General features: G+C 45.3%; 2 protein-coding genes across 2 annotated transcripts in view; both read left to right on the plus strand.

The window, feature by feature from the left end:
• Positions 1-779: 779 nt before the first annotated feature.
• TMEM18 (transmembrane protein 18) overlaps positions 780-18,867 on the plus strand; it is an 85,273-nt gene continuing 67,185 nt past the window's right edge. The window contains exons 1-2 of the mRNA XM_086926394.1: positions 780-904; positions 10,239-10,359. Of these exons, the coding sequence (XP_086782520.1) occupies positions 866-904; positions 10,239-10,359 (160 nt within the window). The 5' untranslated portion in view covers positions 780-865. The remainder of the gene's footprint in view (positions 905-10,238; positions 10,360-18,867) is intronic.
• The window catches only part of LOC147707355 (coiled-coil domain-containing protein 171-like), a 55,244-nt gene continuing 46,660 nt past the window's right edge, over positions 10,284-18,867 (plus strand). The window contains exon 1 of the mRNA XM_086926393.1: positions 10,284-10,359. The gene's annotated coding sequence lies outside the window, so the exon portion shown is untranslated. The remainder of the gene's footprint in view (positions 10,360-18,867) is intronic.

Below are 18,867 nucleotides of genomic sequence, written 5' to 3' on the forward strand. Positions count from 1 at the left end.
TGGTCAAGCCTGCCAGGTTCCTAGACTTTGACATGAGCGGCGGACTGTGAGTTACAGTTTTTCATTGTTTGGAAAAAGGGAGATATGTAGTGTTGCGGTCTAGTTTATGCATGTCGCGTGACTATGCGACGTGCGGCGGCGGCCATCTTAGATGATGCACGCGCAACCAGAGTGATTGGCACGATTGCCGGAGCGCATTTCACGGCAGGCTCGGCGCTCTCTACAGTTATAGTTGAAATAAATACCTGCTACCACACTACAGTGTCGTGTTGTTATTTGGGGGGGGTCAGCAACTTTACAATCTGGTATAATACTGGGGTACTCTGTCCTAAAAGGCCAGGTGTAACTAAGATATAAACTGGTTAATTAATCGTCGCTCCTTTAATCTACCGGTGTATCACGAAGCTACATTGTTTATTACGCACTATTATGTTGCAAATCACAATTAAAGGTATTTTTAAAAACTTCCAGGGTACGATATTAGCACTGTTGAAATAGGCGTCTTGGCAAGCCACTCTGAAGTAGATTTCGCTCTTTATTTGTGTTGTATGATGCAATTTCAGTTTGTCGCTAACGCAAGCGAGTCGGTTTCTATGTTACTGCATCAACGATCTCGGTAGGGTAGCCATGGTAAAGTACCGGCTGCGTCTGTGGGCAGGGCTTCAGTCTGGACTGTCGATTGTTTGGAAACGCTCTATTGGTGCATGGACCAGGCAAGGATTCAGCTTAGTATCAGCAGCGCAGTTGAATTGGATCATGTTGTGGACGCTGATTGGCCAGCGTAGAAGAGCTATCGTTGTGTCAGAGGCTCTCCAACCCGGAAGCAGGAACGCGGCTCTTTCGCTTGCAGGCTCCGGTATGAGCCATGGTAGACGGTGGGCTTGCATCGGCTTTCTCGCAGGGGGTGAGTGTACGGAGCGGTGGAAATTCCGCGAGGGTGTTGGGGCATTTTCAGTACTTTTACCTATACTTGCTTTGAGAACCAATGGCATACGGATGTCTGACTAGTTACTTTCCCAAGTCAATGGACACCGTAGGAATCTGAGTGACATACTTACTGGTATATATTTAACTTTTGAATCAACATGTTGCTTGTAACTTGTGTTTAGGTGCATGTGTTTTGAATTAGTAGAGGTTAGCGAGCAACTGAAATCTGTAGCCGGACATTTCCGAGCCTACAGTTCAGTTTTACATTTTATTGAGTGTGAATGTTTCTTTACTTTTCAGTGTGCTTATGTGTTACATTCAGCGGTCGAAGTGCATACAAAATAAAGTATGAGAATTTTGTAACCCTGAGTACAGCGGCTGCGAGCTCAGAGAGGGTTAAACGAACATAATATTCGGCAACGATTTCGTTTGTTTTCACTTTTCAGGGAAATAATTATGAAACACAAGCATTGACAAAACCAGTAAGTCTGGCTTTAGCTGCCAATCTGTTGTCAATGCTGGTTTTGTTTTGTAATTGTTTTTACACAACTTTATTGTTGGGGTGCTTCTGAGCCCATGACAATATAGCATAATGTCTAAAAGGCAATATTATTTTTGGTCTTAAAAAGCACACATTACAACAGTAGTCCTGCCACTGAAGGGAGCTATTTTTGTGTGTGGATGAGCTATCATTCACAGCCAAGTGAGCAAGCGCGGTGCGTCCATTGGGGCGTAGCCCCACTAAGCCCCATGGACCTACCGCGTCGTCACTAAAAGCCCAATACAAATATTGAAAAAAATCGCGCTATCTGCCAGCCGGGAAACCGGGAGACACCCGACTTTCCCGAAGTGCGAAGGGTGCGGGGGGGAGGAGGATGGGGCTGCAGCAGCTGCGCAAGTGTATTTTTGGGCACAAGCATGCCCGCGCATGCGCAGATCGTTTTCCTGTGAATTCCCCCTTAGAGAGAGGACCAGGAGGCGGGCCGCAGCCCCCAGGGTTACACAGGGCGACTGGGCGAGGAGTCATGGTGCCCCCTAGCCAATCATGGCGCTGCATACAGCGCCAGGATTGGCTGGTCAATACATAGCCCGGGTACATAACCCCCTGTGTGGGGGCGGGGGGCAAAGCTCTCTCTCCCTCGTACTGCGGCCTCTGTTTGTATGGGGTTTGATTGAAGACTTGACCTCTGACCTGACCGGACCCAGGAATACGACAAGTCCCGAAGGAACCGCTCGGCCAGGGAGACCCGGCGTTCACACTCAACTCAGGTATGATCAGAATTCAGAGTGCTAGGATACGGCCCTGCCGAACCCCATCACCGCCACATAAATAATGAATGTGCACTATGGTGCTCCTGCCTCTTGTGTGGGCCTATTCCATGTGCACTTTCCATTTCAAGCGTGACCACTGTCTGCTGACTGCTCACTGGATGTCCATAAGTTAGCAATTGCTGCAGTGCTGAATTGTAAGCTGGAGGGCAAGCCTTTTTTCTGCTACTGGTTGGGGGCAAGTGGTTCATGCCTGTGTCTGTTAAGTCTTTGACAACGAGGTACTTGGTTGCTTCGCGTGTGCCTGGGTACCACATCTGCTTATGGGGCAGCATGTGCATAGCAGGATGTATTGAGTGTGTGTGTGAAGGGGAGGGGAGGGGGGTTCGCTTCTGCCTCCCAAGCAGCATCAGACGATGCCCTCTTTAGTGACTATCAACGCATTACAAAATGAGCTCGCATGGGAGAAAGCGGGGATTCCCATTTTGGTGTGAAGTTCAGTTGTAGAAATGTATGCATGACTTTGGGCTCAATATGTATGTTCCGATTTTGGTTTGAAGTTGTAAAAATGTATACATGACTTTGGTGTGAATATGTACCATCAAAACTGCAGGGCCACACCAAAGGGGAGAGGATGTGGTCTGACGGTTAGCGCGGCCGACTTTGGTGCTGGGAAACCATGTTCGAGCCTCTTATCGAGCCATAAAAATGTATACATGACTTACTTTTGTGTTAAATAAATAGATATTTTAAAAAACAAATAAAAATGATGTTCCGACTAAGGTGTGAAATTGGTGTCGAATAAATACATGTTTTAAAAACAATTAATATTAATCATGTATCATCGGTGCTGGAGTACAAGGTTCGAGACTGGTATTGAACACTGAAAAGCTGTGTGCAAGTTATATGGTCATACAAATACATGAATGATGGATGGATGCAGGATGGATGATGGGTGGGTGGATGGGTGGATGCATGAATGGATGCAGGATGAATGATGGGTGGATGCATGAATGAATGATGGATGCAGGATGGATGGCTGGATGGATGTGTGGATGCATGAATGAATGATGGATGCAGGATGGATGGGTGGATGGATGGGTGGATGCATGAATGAATGATGGATGCAGGATGGATGGCTGGGTGGATGCATGAATGAATGATGGATGCAGAATGGATGGGTGGGTGGATGGATGCATGAATGAATGAATGATGGATGCAGGATGGATGGATGAATGGATGCAGGATGGATGATGGATGGGTGGATGGATGGATGCATGAATGCATGATGGGTGCAGGATGGATGCAGGATGGATAGGTGGATGGATGGATGGATGGGTGCACGGATGGATGGATGGGTGGATGGATGGGTGGATGCATGAATGAATGATGGATGCAGGGTGGATGGGTGGATGCATGAATGAATGATGGATGCAGGATGGATGGGTGGATGCATGAATGAATGATGGATGCAGGATGGATGCAGAATTGGTGGATGGATGGATGGGTGGATGCATGAATGAATGATGGATGCAGGATGGATGGGTGGGTGGATGCATGGATGCAGGATGGATGCAGGATGGATGGATGGGTGGATGCATGAATGAATGATGTATGGATGCAGGATGGATGGGTGGATGCATGAATGATGTATGGATGGATGCAAGGTGGTTCGGGCTCGCTCGCTGCGGTGCAATATGCAAATTAGTTTACGCCTCACCACTTTCAAATGTCACCAGCCGCCCCTGCAAGTGAGCCAATGGCTGAAGGAGGCTCATCCATTGCCCCTTGCTGCACACTGTAGTGGGCAAAAGAAAAATGTGAATGATACATTAACAGACTAGTGATCGAAGATGACTGGCTGAAAATCCATATAAGTATACATGTGTTTTAGTAAAATCAAAAGATCTTGGCTAACGCTAGATCTAATAAGACACTCACCTTAAATGGAAAATAAGTGCGCATTGAAATAATTAGCGGAAATGCACTCTTTTGTGTTATGAAAGCTCAAGCGGTTAAGGCAATTACTGCGTGTGTGTGTATGTATGTATGTAATTGAACAGTTACAGAATTAAATCCCATTGGAGCAGTGGGAGAAGAGTCACGTTTAGTTATAGTGCTACAAGCTCGCAGCCGTTGACTGCAATGTCTAAAGACCTAGTTTTTAAGATAAAACAAGTGCTTTCCAGGTATATATTTTTAATCATAAGGAGTTAGACTATACCTAGTGCAAAGTTGTTTTAGAAGGATGCATTTTAGAATTCAGCCGGAATCACCCATGCATTGCTTCTCAAAAAGAATAGATCGTTGTCACCACACATCTTCAATGACTCCATGTACTGGCTCCCAAGCATCCTTTAGATTTGCTGATTAATAGGTAGCAGGCACACTGGCCAGAAGTCTTGTTTGCTCTTTCGGCGTATGCTTCACAATACAGGAGGCCCCTACCCCCTTTTATTTCCGGTAGTTGTAAAACCAATTAACTAAAAAGTAGGGGAAGTGCTTTAGTGTGATTAAAAAAAAGATTAGGAACGTCGCTCCCAATAGATCCCGACCACTAGTGTAACTTGTTTACAAGTATGACAATGAAGGTATTCCCAGTACAATGTCAAAATACAGAAATGTCCCATTTTCTAAGTATGTAACAGTCCAGAAATTACTTTTAAACCGCTATAATACTCGAGTTGTGTACATGCCATACTTCTTTTCTTCCGCACAATCATCTTAGATTTTTGGTGAGATGGTTCATTCAAATTGAATGGAGCTAAGAACTGTTATTGTATATGACTTTTCCACCAATGAAATTTCAAATAATCTATGCAACACGATGACATGAATTTCAAAGATATGACACCACATAGCAGAAGTATTATATAGGTTAAAACAGATGTTGTCAAACTTTTGGATGCCGAGACCCCCCTGTCAACATTTTGAGGCGTAAGGACCCCCTCCTTACAAAAATGTCTAAACCTGTAGGCAGGGCTACTGGAATTATAAGGCAGATGAGGACCAAATTACGCAACAGGCGTGACTAAATTGTGTGGGGAGAAATGTAAATGATGTTATATGATGACAGGTATTTTGAGATAGCTTTGCTTCATTATTTTGACATTTGTTTTACACACAGTAACCCTGAGGAAAGATTTCAACCCATCAGTACCCGTTTATAGCCAAAATACAGCAATTAACATCAGAAAGATTTCTAGTCAACCTTTTGTGAAGGGCCTTCCACTCCACAGGAATACCTGCTGCCACATTAGAAGCTCACCTGGCCCTGGCCAGGAGAAGCAGGGGTCCCTTAAAACCCTGGCGGTTTTGTGCAGAGTTAAGCAGTTTACCCATGCAACTTTCCTCTCACCCCCCCCCCCTTCCATCCCTCTCGCCTTTCCCAACCCCGGATCCTTCTCTCACTTTGCAGGCCATTTTCTTTCACCCCCCTTTTTTTTCATACAACTTCTGAACTCTCCTCATTTAACTTCTCACTTCACCTTTAATGACCTCTTGTCATTCTGTCTTTTCGCTGCCCTCATCTCTAACAGTCTCTCGCATTTATCACATGGCCTCTCTGGCCCCTTCACCTCCCGTGCCCCTCAGCAATTCTCATTGACTTTGTCTCGCCATTCAAATTTTTGTCTATTAGTATCTTACACCTCTCCAGTCCCCCCCATTCATCTTTCACATCTCCCCTTTGTTCTAACAGAAGCCCTCACCTTTGGCTCACACTCTCTTCTTGCGTGTCCACACTTCTCTTTGGCACTTCACATTTCTCCTCATTTATGGACCTCTTCAATTGAATTCTCTCACTCCCTTGCTGTCCTCTCTCATCTCTCCTCACCAAGCATACGGGTCGGACCTGTATGCTCCTCTCCGTCTGTGCCACTCTGCTTATTGTTCCCTAATTCAAGAAAGCATGAGTTTTCTGTCTCGCTGTTTCGGTGCAGGCTGTGCAGTTATGGAACATGCACCCTCCTTTACTTCACTCCACCAAGAATCTATTATCCTTTAGGAAGATATAAAAACTTTTCTCTATGGTCTGTAGGTTACCCCATTTGGCTGGTTCTCCTTCTCCTTCAGTGTGTTTCTCATTTGCCTTCAGGCAGTCAATGGTTATTAGCCACAGGAATCTTTTGGTCACTGTAGGACACTACAAATGTAAATAATAACAATAGGCAGAAGCAGGTGAGTCACTAGACTAGAACTTCGGAGGGGGGAGGCTAACACTCCCAGCCAGGGCTGGCACTAAAACTGGTTGCACATGGTGCAGCAGTCTTTTTTTAGTGCCCCACCCCTGTTTCCTCCTTCTCCATGAATTCATTCACTACCACTCACCAACAATGTAAGTCATCTCTCTTGTGTTAAGAGGAGGTCTTTGCAGGCACTTTAAACAACACACAGCAGGCATTTTTGTTTTGGCACCCTACTTTATATTCCTTGTCATGATATGCATTCTCAGTCTACAGCAGTAAATGTAAAATACAAATGTAAGGAATAGGCATAGTGAGGACCCAGGGGTACTGGAATACAGGAAAAAATCTAAGCCTCTTTAACCTGTTTACTAAGGCATGTAAGTATGCAAATGGTCTTTAAAGACCTGTGAAAAACACAAATGGGCATGCTGGAGATAAAACTCCAGGCACTGCCCAGCTGAGGCCCCAGCAGCTCGAGTTGCATTGCAGCAGCCCGGGCTGAGACACAGAACATGGGAAGAGGGGGGCTGAAGCACTTGGGCCTGGGTAGAAGTGTGACTGGGAATGCGCAACCCCCTTTGCATCGCTCCACGGCCCCCATGGTGGTCGCACCCCACAGTTTAAAGACCCCTGGGTTAAAGCAACCCACATGCTCTTGCTTTTGACTGCAGAGCTTTGTTTCAGGTGATACACAACATACAAGCTAATGTTTCAAAACGGTGCGGGGCAGGTCACACAAAAGTTATAGACGCAGACACGCATCACTGAAGTTTCTAATTTGTTATGGTGTTAGCATTAGCCAGTAAAGCAATATCTTAGTGTAGGAAACTGGACTCTGTTGTAGCATTCCCCTTCTTTTGACCTGATATCTGATGCAGATTGACGGAAAGTGTACTGGGTTCCTGCTAACCAGGTCCCCAGTTACCAGTGTTCTTCCCCTAAACTATACAATTGTTCCACAATTAGCACCCCTTTAGCATCTCTTTAAGTCCATAGACAGTGCCTATGGCCTTGGAACTGCTGCCTTTGTTATGCATCCCAGGGCTCTCCAGATGGCTGAGATGCTCACCACCCTGTCCTGACCCCACTTTTTTGGTGGCAAGACAGGCGGGAAAATTAGTAAGATTAGGAGGTGTGCCCACTTTCAGCCAACACCACCCCTTGGGCGGGCCAGCTGATGTGGACCCTTGAATTTTCAAATTCCTCCAACTTGTTTTGGATAGAAATAGCATTCTAGGGTCAGGGTAATGCCCACTTTCCACATAAAGTGGTCATAAAGAGGGTGTTCACACCCTAAAGGTAGGTAGCCCATTAGCTACCTGTAACTCCACTTTAATGCCCCTAAATTATGTATTTAGGTGGCACCCCTTAACCCAAGAACTCGGATTAGATAGATCAAGAGAAAAAAGCGGGAAGAAGATTCTCTTCCTGACAAGAAGCACAGCAGACCTCTGGACTTTCGCATTAAACACTGCCTTTCCTCAGCCTTCTTTCTACGTTTTCTGACAGAGTGACTCGTCCTGCGAGCTGAAGAACTACGAAAGCCTTGGATAGCCTGCTAGCACTTAAAAAATCGCCTACAGTCTCCCTTGGAGTAAAGGAGCTAATTTCCTGCAGTCCGCAGGCATGGACAAGCAGAGTATGGTTCATCGCCTTGCAGCTCCCCCGCCCATCCGATTCCGCAGATGACTAGGAGAAGGTACTCCTGCTCTGGAAGGTCAGATCTGTCTCCCCACCGAGTGTGAAGACACCAGGACTGACCGGAGCCATGCAGCCCCAACCTGTACGGTACCAGACGTCCGGCACCAAACATCAACCGTGAGAGCACAGTACAGATTCTCATTACACCAGGACCAAGCAGCTGTCTAGGGAAACCAGCATCACTGAGACCCACTTTGTGAGTAAACCAGCTACCTTGATTTCTCCTCTGCCAGTTGTTAGTCCCTGACCTGCATGTGCCTTTTTGCTCACCCAGCCCAGCTGACCAAACAACTCTGCATCGGAGCCGCCCAGCCCAGGTCACAAATAACCAGCTGTGTGCCACCCTCCTGCTCCCAGTAGAACCCGGGTGGTTCCCGAAGAACTGCTGGTAGCACTTTGGCCCATTACAACTCAGTACCCTGAAGGTGAACTCCCTAAAACCATCTGTACTTACCTTTTAAGCATCTGTGACTTTTCCTCCAATAGGATTGGATTGTGTGTAAAAGCGCACAAGTTTGAAAGTTTTTCTTACCTGTGAATATTGCTATCAAAAACAGTACTTACCTTTGAACTCATTTCTTGGTTTTAAAACGTCTATAAAAAGAAGTGTTATTTTTCTAATTTGGTCTCTGATTTATTCTTTGTGGGACTTATTTATTGCCTCCGAGTACAATAAATGTTTAGCACCACCCTCCGATAAGCGTAATTGCTCGCCCACACTCCCACAAAAAAGAGTTTAAGTATTATCTTCTTTAGCATCTGTAAACCAGTTGGGAACCCACTGGAGTCTCTGCAGAGTGTACTTCTTTTTAGTACACTATATAGAGAGCCAGCTTCCAACAATTGGGTTATGCACATCTTTCTGTCCTTAGCGTTTAAACAGATGTGCCAAATCTAAGAATTGATATACCTGACGGACTCAAGTCTCTGACATCAGGCTGTGCAGTCCCCAACATTGCAGACATTTGACAGCCCTGTTCTATTCCAGCTGCTCCCCATCTGGATTGATCTGCTTGAAACAGTCACCATCGCCTTGTCTTTGTAAAGTTTTGTGCTGACTTGCCAAAAGTTGGCAACGTTGTAAGGAACAACAACAAAATGATTGAATGTAAACCATAAGTGCACAGTCACTGTTGCGAACTCTGCAATGGGTACACGTGTATGTTTATAGTTGCAGAAAGATTTAAGTTTCTGGTATTTCAAACACATTTTTATTTGTCTGGGAAAAATCAGAGAGATTAGCTGAAAATCACAATTAAAGTGCCAATATGTAGTCAAAGCATCCTAATTATCTCTGAACTTTGAGTTTTATGATCCACTGCTCAAAATATAACTCGCATCTGTTCCATGAAAACCATTTAAGAAAAGTAGAGTCTGAACCATACCTTTACTTAAACTGTTTCTGAAATTCTATTAAACTGAAAATTGATGGTTCAACTCATGGCCACAGCCTGTCCCCCACTATGGACGGCCTTTGGATAAATGTTAACCCTGCAGAGCCCGTCCAATGCACCTTTCAAATCAAAATATCTCAAAAATGAATCACTGGATTTACAACAAACCACAACACACATTCTGATGATATTCTGTCCTCCTGTCATATTTGGTGAAAATCTATTCAGAAGTTTTTTTCTTTAGCTGTGAGCAAAGCTTCATTTGGAAACTAAAATGGACCTGCACTTGTCTGGCATGCTTAAACTTAGCAGTATGTTTAAAGTGCCGGATTTTGTGGAGAGTTGACGATGAAACCAGAGTTTTAAGCAAACATTTGAGTGGAATGTGCTGCTCGATTGGAACTACAAAGTAACTATCCCTAATCACTTCCCTTTAAAAAGAGAATTACTTGTTAAATATGGGTTAAGAAATCAATGTACTTTCAACTTTCGAAAGTAAGGTTTAAAGTACTCCTAATTCAATTCTTAACTGGATCTCTAACTACTTTGTGCAGTGCCAGTCTGCCTCGAACAGAAATCACATTTCCATGGAAATACATTAGACATATCTTCAAACATTTTGGACAGGCAAAATGAAAATTATGAGATGAAGTTTGTTCTTATGTGACTGCAGTGCATTATTACTTATTATGTATAAATGCTAATTTGCGTTCATTACTGAATTTCTTCTAATACACTTCTTTTAAAACTTTTTTTACAGCCTATAGATTGGTCTGAACCATGGCTTATTGGACTTGTGGTTTTCCACTTATTCTGTATTTTAATCACCTGTATTTCATTCAAATTTTACAAACTTCAGATTGGTCATTTTCTTTCCATGGGTAAGTAGACATCGTCATCAAAATGTTTTTTTATTATAAGTGCTGTCTTCATATTTTCAATGATTTGATTGATTTATCTCTTGTCATTTTCATAACATTCATGCCTCGTGACTGCCTTTGCAGAGAATTTAAGGAAAAGGAATTTGATAGATTACAAATAATTTTGGTGATAATTCTCCAATCTAGTGCATTGTTGTTCCAATGGTGAGTCTCAGCAACAGCTTATTATATGGAATGGCCATATGCAAACCGGTCAAGGCTGGCTTGCAACTATTCTCTCAAACCCAGAAAGATTTCTTGTTTAAGATTCAAGGGAATGGAGTTCTTAAATGTTACTGCTATGGAAGTGAAGGATTCATTTTCATAACCACTTGAATTTGGCAGGTTGTATGTCTTGTAAAGTGTTATAGATGACAGGCTTTCAGCAACACTTATGTCCCAGTGAGGGTTTTCAAGATAGATCATATTGAGAAGAAGAGCGAAACTCAGTTTGCCTAATATGTTACTAGGAAATCTGGGGAAAATCCAGTTTACTGATGGGTACCTATCTACAATCTTATGTTGAGCACGCCTCTGCCCCCCCCCTCCCCCTTCAGTTTTTTTTCTTCATCGGTATTCGCAGTGGAGGGTATTTATGGGGACCATTCTTGACACTCCCTGCCTGCACCAATCTCTCCTATTCTTTATATATTTAAACTAAAGGTTCCTGTTGCCTTGTCATTTCTCCTAAAGCAAAACAAATATAAAAGGTATAGCCATACCACCACCCCTCAAACTTTCTGCAATTGTCTCTCCACCCAATCATAAAAAAATGTCCTGCAGCCCTCATTCACTTCCCCACAATATTGTGCCTCTTTGCACAAAAACAAAAATACCTGCCATTTAGCTGTACTCCTCACCTTTTCTTCAGTACTCCCTCCACACCCCAAATATTAAAAAAATATCAGTCCGTCCTGTCGCCTTTCTCTACCAATCTCTTAGCATTCCCTATATGTTCTTAGTCTTGGAGACAGAGCTGTGCTGGCAGCATCTATGACTGAGATGCTTGTCAGCAAAGACCACATATTATCTCCCTTGCCTTCTGCTTGACCCAGAGTAGGGCAGTAGATGTGAGACACCGTATTTCATCTGACAGTCCACTACTTCCTTTATTGGGGAGGGGAGGGGTTGGAAAACAGGTGGATTAGCATACTTCAGAGGACTGCCTTCATGCTGGTTTTTTCACTGTTCTGACGTAAGAGTAGTGAATTGCTGTGTTTTTCAAAGAAAGGTTCATGATTAATAGATTTGGATATGCATGACATGCTGACTGATAATTCTGGAATTCCTTGAACAGTTTATCTAGAGGGTCTTCGGTGCAAGGACTTTGGATGAGTGACCGACTTTTGAACTGAGTTTGTTCCCTTATCAGTCAACTCTGTAAGGCCTGCAATGCTTGTGTGATGAATTCCAAGCTGGGAAGCTTGAGTGTGAATTTTGACCCCTGCTGATGGTTTTGACTGGCATGCTTTTTAAATGGCGTCACATTAGCCTAATGTGGATGCAATTATGTTAACCTCTGTTGTGCTCAGATGGGGAGAATTTAATAAGACAGGAAAAACAGAGACCGATACTCTTGGGTACCCCCATTGAGTCTTGGTAAAAAATGACATCTCAGAATCAACACAACCAAGACCACCGATGTAGTACCTGAGAACATGGGAGGATAGGTGTCTTTGCCAGCTAAAGAGAAGCCTGAATGAGGCAGTTTCTTATTTAATGTAGACCGTATGAATCCATAGTTCTGAGGCAGAACTTGTTTTAGTACATGCAAGTTCTTGTAGTGCATCCAGTTTTATATCCTTGCCAGGTAAGCTGTGTTTTTGTAGGTTGCAGGAGCCTTCTTGCAGACTCGTGCTTTAGAACACATGTGATTTCAGGTGTTGTATGATTCAGTGGTTTGGTCCAAAGGTGACTTTGCACTCTGAAATGACTATGGGTACACATTGCGCCATTCACAAGGGTGAAGGCTTTTCTAGACAGGAACCTAAACACTACATAATGATGATGCTGTATTTTCTTTACAATAGCATTCAAACATTGATGTGATTCAATCCACTCATCAGCACTAAGAGGAAGGGGGTCCCAGTTAAGGAGGAGTGTATAAAAATAATTAAATCCAATTAACAAAAATGTGTCTATAATGTTTTATTCACATTATAGGATGAACCAACAATTATAGTTTCAAACATTGCGGTTGTATTAGTGCCCCTGGGGGTAAGGAGAATGTGAAATCGTGAGGGTAGTGTAGGTAGGGGATAGTGACAATGAAAAAACACGTATATATCAAACGTTTGTACAAGTTCAATAATAAATGTATAGCAAAACGGTCATAGTTCAAACCAATAATTCATAATACAATCCACTCATCAGGCAGAGAAAAATGTCTGTATCTGATTCACATATCTCTTATCTGTGCTAGTGTGGCCATGCGGGGCTTTACCTTGAACTGTACTGGGAACCTGAATCAAATTTGATGTTAGAGTATAAGAGCTTCAGTGGTACATACATTGCCAATGTGTTGTAATATAAGAAATATTGCTCAGAAGCACTGTAATGGGTTACAAGTGCAAACAAGGTCAATGTGAATATTTCACCATGGCCCGGATTATGAGTAAAAAGCGCTACCATGCACTAACATCTGCCAGTAGCATGCTGTTCTGAGTTTATTTACGTGGAATTGGGAAATAAACTTGCTGACCCAGTTTGAACTGGCACAATTCTGCATGGTATTTTCTTTTCTGTGGGCCTATAGCTCATGTTTACCTTCTGCTGCGGGGTGAAGGACGAGGGAGAATAGTGATGAGGGTGGGAGTGGGTCGTGGAGACTGTAGTCTCGCAGAAGAGAGCATAACCTGCCCCCCCGACCGCCCCCCCATATCAGAGGATTGTGCGGAGGTGAATCATTGTGCCTGTACTGCAACTCAGCCCTTAACCAAAGCAATTTTACCAATCGTATCAAATTTGGTCTGTTGCTCCCACACCCTGCATATCCAGTTGTGGGGACAGTTGCAGCGGGAACAATAACCTACTTAATGACTGAGTGTTATGGTATTACACATAATCTGCTTGTTTCATTCCATATTATTACACATAATCTGCTTGCGTTTCATTGTATTACAGTTATCCGCTTGCATTTTATTTCATATATATTCCATGCATTGCCTATATACAACGTTTTTTATATATACATTATAATGTGTGTGTGTGTGTGTGTGTGTGTGTGTGTGTGTGTGTGTGTGTATATATATATATATATATATATATATATATATATATATATATATACACACACACACATTTGAATGTTGTTCGTTTACATATGGCACAGACTTTCTGTTAGAGAGCATTACATTGATAAAATCCATGCCTTATTCTTTTATGTGTTTAATTTTATGAAGTGAATTCCCTTTCCAGGTTGCGTTGTGTTGTTTTTATTGCTGCATCTTGTTTGAGCCTCTGCGTGGGAGGGTGGTATTCTCTATTTTCTGGGAGTGCGAAGCACTACACTGTTCGGAGGAGAAAGTTGTTTACAGCCCTGTTATCTTGTTGAGCCTTGTCTGGGGTTTATTTGCAGTTTTAGTGAAGGCTCTTGCATCTTCTTTTGGTTCGTGGTTATGAAGGGTGACTCCTTCTCCTCTCCATACTTCAAAGGTAAGGCGAGAATGGATAGGGTTAAGGTTTTCGAGGGGGAGCTTTTGTTCTTATCCAATCCCAATTCTCTTCCGCCCTCCCATAGACCTCAGTCACTCCACCCGACTGTCTTCTCCATCTCTCTCCCTTGGTGTCTCTCTCTCTCTCTATCTCTCTATCTCTATCTCTCTCTATCTCTCTAGCTCTCTATCTCTCTATCTCTTCCTATCACTTTCTTTTTCTGGTCGCAGAATACCAGGTGAATCGGATCTGGTATTTGCTGGCAAAACTGAGAACTATTATATTCTCTTACTTTTAGCACCAGCATTACAGTAGTGTAAGAGTCTAGATACATTTTCTGAAACTATCGATCCTGATGTATTGCCACAAGACCTGTTAGGGTCTTCTATAGGCAAGAATCATGTCGCCCTTCTACACCACACATGCCCTTTAGGACCATTGTATCTGGTTGGGGATCCTTGTTTCTAGTTGGGTTAGTGAACCCTAGGAATAAAAGTTAGACCATTGGGTCTACCTAAACCTATTTTAGACACCAGTTCGCACTCACTACACTACCTATTCCACACACAGCCAGCACTCAGCATTGACTCTCTGTGACACTCAACTTTCACCTCCCTGACACTCACCCTCGACCCTCCTGGTACTCCTACTTCCTCTCCCTGGCACATGTCCTTCACCTCCCTGACACTCACTCATGTCCCTCCTGGCACTCCCTACTCGCCCCCCTGTCACTCGACCTTAACCTCCATTGCACTAGCCCTTTATCATCCTGGCCTGGCAGCTACCCTTCACCCCTTGCACTCACCCTTCCCCTCTCTTGTACTCACCCTTGACCCTCCTGACTCTTGTGTCTCACCTCCATGGCACTCACCCTTCATCCCCCTGGCACTCACCCTTCATCCCCCTGGCACTCACCCTTCATCCCCCTGACCTGGCACTCAACCTTCACCTCCGTGGCACTAGCCCTTCACTCCCCTGGCCTGGCAACTACCCCTCACCCCTGACACTCATACTTCTCCTTCTCGGTGCTGTGTTTGCTTTCCAGGAGACAATCCTGGCCGCGCGCATCTCCTTGGAGGCGATTCGAAACTTGCACGCGCACAAGTACGAGCGCTGTTGCAAGTTTCTTGCAATGCACGCAGCTCCAATACAACACACGCATGCACAGAAACACACACACAAGGGCACACGCACATACATACAGAGACACCCCCCCCCACACATACACACATGCGCGCACACACACACACACAAGTGCACCGAGGCCCCCCCCCCCGCCACCGTCACGTCGCACACATACATACACACAAGCATACACACACACACACACGAGTGCGCCAAGCCCCCCCAGCCCTTTTGAACTTACCGGGCCAATCTCGGGGGACTCAGCTCTCAGCATGCGGAGCGCAACCTCCTGCTGGCGGCCCCGGGGCTCTCCACCGCTCACAGGAGCCCCGGGCGGCGAGACGCATTGACTCTGCCTGCCTCCTCTTCCGGTCCGGACGAGACCCCGCCCCCGTCACAGGCGACCTTGCCTGACTTCCGGTGCGGCCGCGGCGGGATTCCGGGGGCATTTTCTGCACAAACCTTGTTCTAACAGGGAGCTTGGAGTCCACCAGTAGTTGACTTAATGGTCCCTCTCATGTGATTGCTCCTTAGTAGTATATTGCTGTCTAGCAGTGACGCTTCCGCCGCAATCGCCCCCCCCGGTAGTATATTGCTGGCGTATGTCTCGGTGTGGGCATAGATCCTCGGAGGCTTATTCGGGAAGAGGGGTAACTGCTGCCACAGTGCAACATCACTGCATTGTGCCTGGTGCCACGGTTCAACATCACTGCCTCGTGCCTTCTGCGCCTCAGTTTAACATCACTCCTTCATGCCTCCTGCCATAGTGCTACATCGCTCCCTCGTGCCTACTGCCACAGTTTAACCCCACTCCCTCATGCCTGCTTCCACAGTGCAACTCCACTCCCTCATGCCTGCTTCCACAGTGCAACCCCACTCCCTCATGCCTGCTTCCACAGTGCAACCCCACTCCCTCATGCATGCTTCCACAGTGCAACCATACTCCCTCATGCCTGCTTCCACAGTGCAACCCCACTCTTCCACAGTGCAACCCCACTCTCTCATGCCTGCTGCCACAGTGCTACACCGCTCCCTCATGCCTGCTGCCACAGTGCTACACCGCTCCCTCATGCCTGCTGCCAGAGTGCAAAGCCGCTCCCTCGAACCTGCTACGCAGTGTGTCTCCAGAAAGCAGCCCCCCTGCATGCGCGATGCTCACGCTTCAAACAGAAAGGTGAGTGGGTTAAGGCACAATCTTATCATGGAGGTTACGCTACCACTGAGCCAGTAGGGCTGATAATAAAGTCATGGCATGAAATATACTATAGAAGGTGAAGTTAGTACTATGAAAGCAGAGGGTAAGTGGCAGCGTTCCACTTCCTGTCCAAGTGAAAGCAAATGTCTCTTCCCCCTGCTCTGTTAGTGAAAGGTTTGCGCGCTGGAGGATCTCCGTCTCTGTCACCACGTGTGGGAAACAGACTAACATCAACTTAAGAAACGATGGTCTTGTATTATTATATGAGCGGAGCCAGGTGCACGTGATGTCCCGACGGTCCAAGCTCAGTAGTGACAGGATAGTTGGCCCGTGAAAGGACTCCCTATGACGTCACACAGAGAGCGGTGCCACGTCCATGAAGGTCGAGGTGTAAAGGTCAAAAGACGGCGTGAACAGGTTGGAATGGGGGCGGGGGGGGGGGCTAGGATAAAGATGGGAAGTAAAGAACAAGGCGCTGCGGGGGGATGGAGGCAGTTGAATCACTAGAGACTCCAGCATGAACAATATTATGGGGAAACGAGCACTGTCCTTCACTAAAAATAAATATATATATATATTACATCTAACATCACCACCTACTGACTGCGTTTCTAGATGCTGAAACTCAAACGTGCAAGGAATAAGCATATTCCGCCTTTACTCAGTCAGATAACTCAGTGGATGTTCTGCATCTTCTGCGGATTCCTATGACTGATCTTTATTTCACATGTGTGAATCCGAGTATGCCTAACTCGGCATTTTTTCCTTCACAAGCTTACTAAATAGAGTACTTCGTCTATAATGTAATAGTAGTTCTGTTATAAACTCTGCAAAGCACCAAGGCACTTTGGAGGGAATCATGCACACTACAAACACATGACTATAATTATTATTACTCTCTAAAAAGATTATCGTGTGTTCCCTTTCCTAAGTTTGCACAATTCAGTTGCCTTGTTGTGCTCGCTTTTCTGACCCCCACCTCCCTGTTGCCTTGTTGTGCTCTTTTATGCCCCCCTCCCCCTGTTGCCTTGTTGTGCTCTCTTTATGCCCCCCACCCCCGTGTTGCCTCGTTGTGCTCGCTTTTCTGCCCCCACCCCCTGTTGCCTCGTTGTGCTCGCTTTTCTGCCCCCACCCCATGTTGCCTCGTTGTGCTCGCTTTTCTGCCCCCACCCCCTGAATGAAAAAAAATATCATGAGCAATGCCAATAGCTCTACCTTTTAATAATGCCGAGACCATTGCATTGTAAATGCTTGTTTTTCTAGCTTTGCCCATCTGGGGTGTCGCCTCTTCTTGTAAACAAAACTACAGTTAACATGAAGAGAGAAAAGGAGCAGCCTAAAATAGTTTTGATGGTTGTTTAATCCCTTGTTATATTCTCCTCTTGTGCCAGCTCTTCCACACATTACCCACCTATTCAAATTCACACCCCAACTTCCCACACCCCACCTGTTGACCCGACTCGTTCAACCCTCTGTAGCCCTTCTAACTCTTAACACACAGCCATGTGTTAATGAGCCCAGACCGGCAAAACCTCCCTCCTCTATGAATGGCGCCCAATTGCCGTTCTGCCATTTTCCGGCATTTGCGCTTACCTCCCCTGCATGAACAACGCCCACCCTACACACTTTAAAAGTCATTCGACCACTCCTACCCTGCGCAACACCCCCACCCACCTCCCTTTGCAGGCTGTTCCACTCCTGCCGCCTGAAGAATCAAGGAGGGGGTGTTGGGGGCGCTTTTGTTGTGTTTCCGGCTTTCAGCTGCTATATGGCCTAGTCTCGGCCCCTGTACACAGGCTGCTGCTTGGGAGAGTGAATCTGCATCACCTAAGCTTGTGCAGTCCCGGCGCGTGGCAGGTTCACAATCCAGGGCATCTGAGTTCATGCTCACCAGGTAATGCTTGAAACAGAGACCATGGCAGTGGCGATCGCAGCCCCTTCTCCGCAGAGCAGTGGCAGGAAGGTGCACACCCCCACCAGTGGTGCAGATCAATACAGAGTTTGTTACCCAGGTACACACTTCTTCAGATCACTTTTAAAAGAGAGCTTATGTTACCCAAAGGCGAGACCTATTGGCTATGCCAATGCTTGTCTTTCCTTCCCGGTCTCTCTCACTCTTCCTGTTTCTGGAGTTTTTTTTAAATATAAATGTATATTCCCCCGTTATAGTTAGTTCAGCTAACTATAACTCGCGCTCCCGTAATGCATTGCTGATGACGTCACATATTACATCACTCATGACATGGTCAGTGACATCACTCATGACATCTCAAATGACATCACTCATGACATCACTGATGACATCATCCAGTGAATGTCTAGGCAGAACGATCTTCTCCCCCTCTTGAGGCGGAAGCCGGGAGGTCTATCTTTCACTTTAGCGCATTTTTAAAAAATCACACGTTTTATTGCCAATGTGCTTGATTTAATAAGCTTTTATTCCTTACTTGTGCTGTGACCTCTTCCTTCCCCCACCCCCCCTCGCTACCTGACCG

This window comes from Lissotriton vulgaris, chromosome 6 (assembly GCF_964263255.1).
Source record: "Lissotriton vulgaris chromosome 6, aLisVul1.2, whole genome shotgun sequence".
Taxonomy (NCBI): Eukaryota; Metazoa; Chordata; class Amphibia; order Caudata; family Salamandridae; genus Lissotriton; species Lissotriton vulgaris.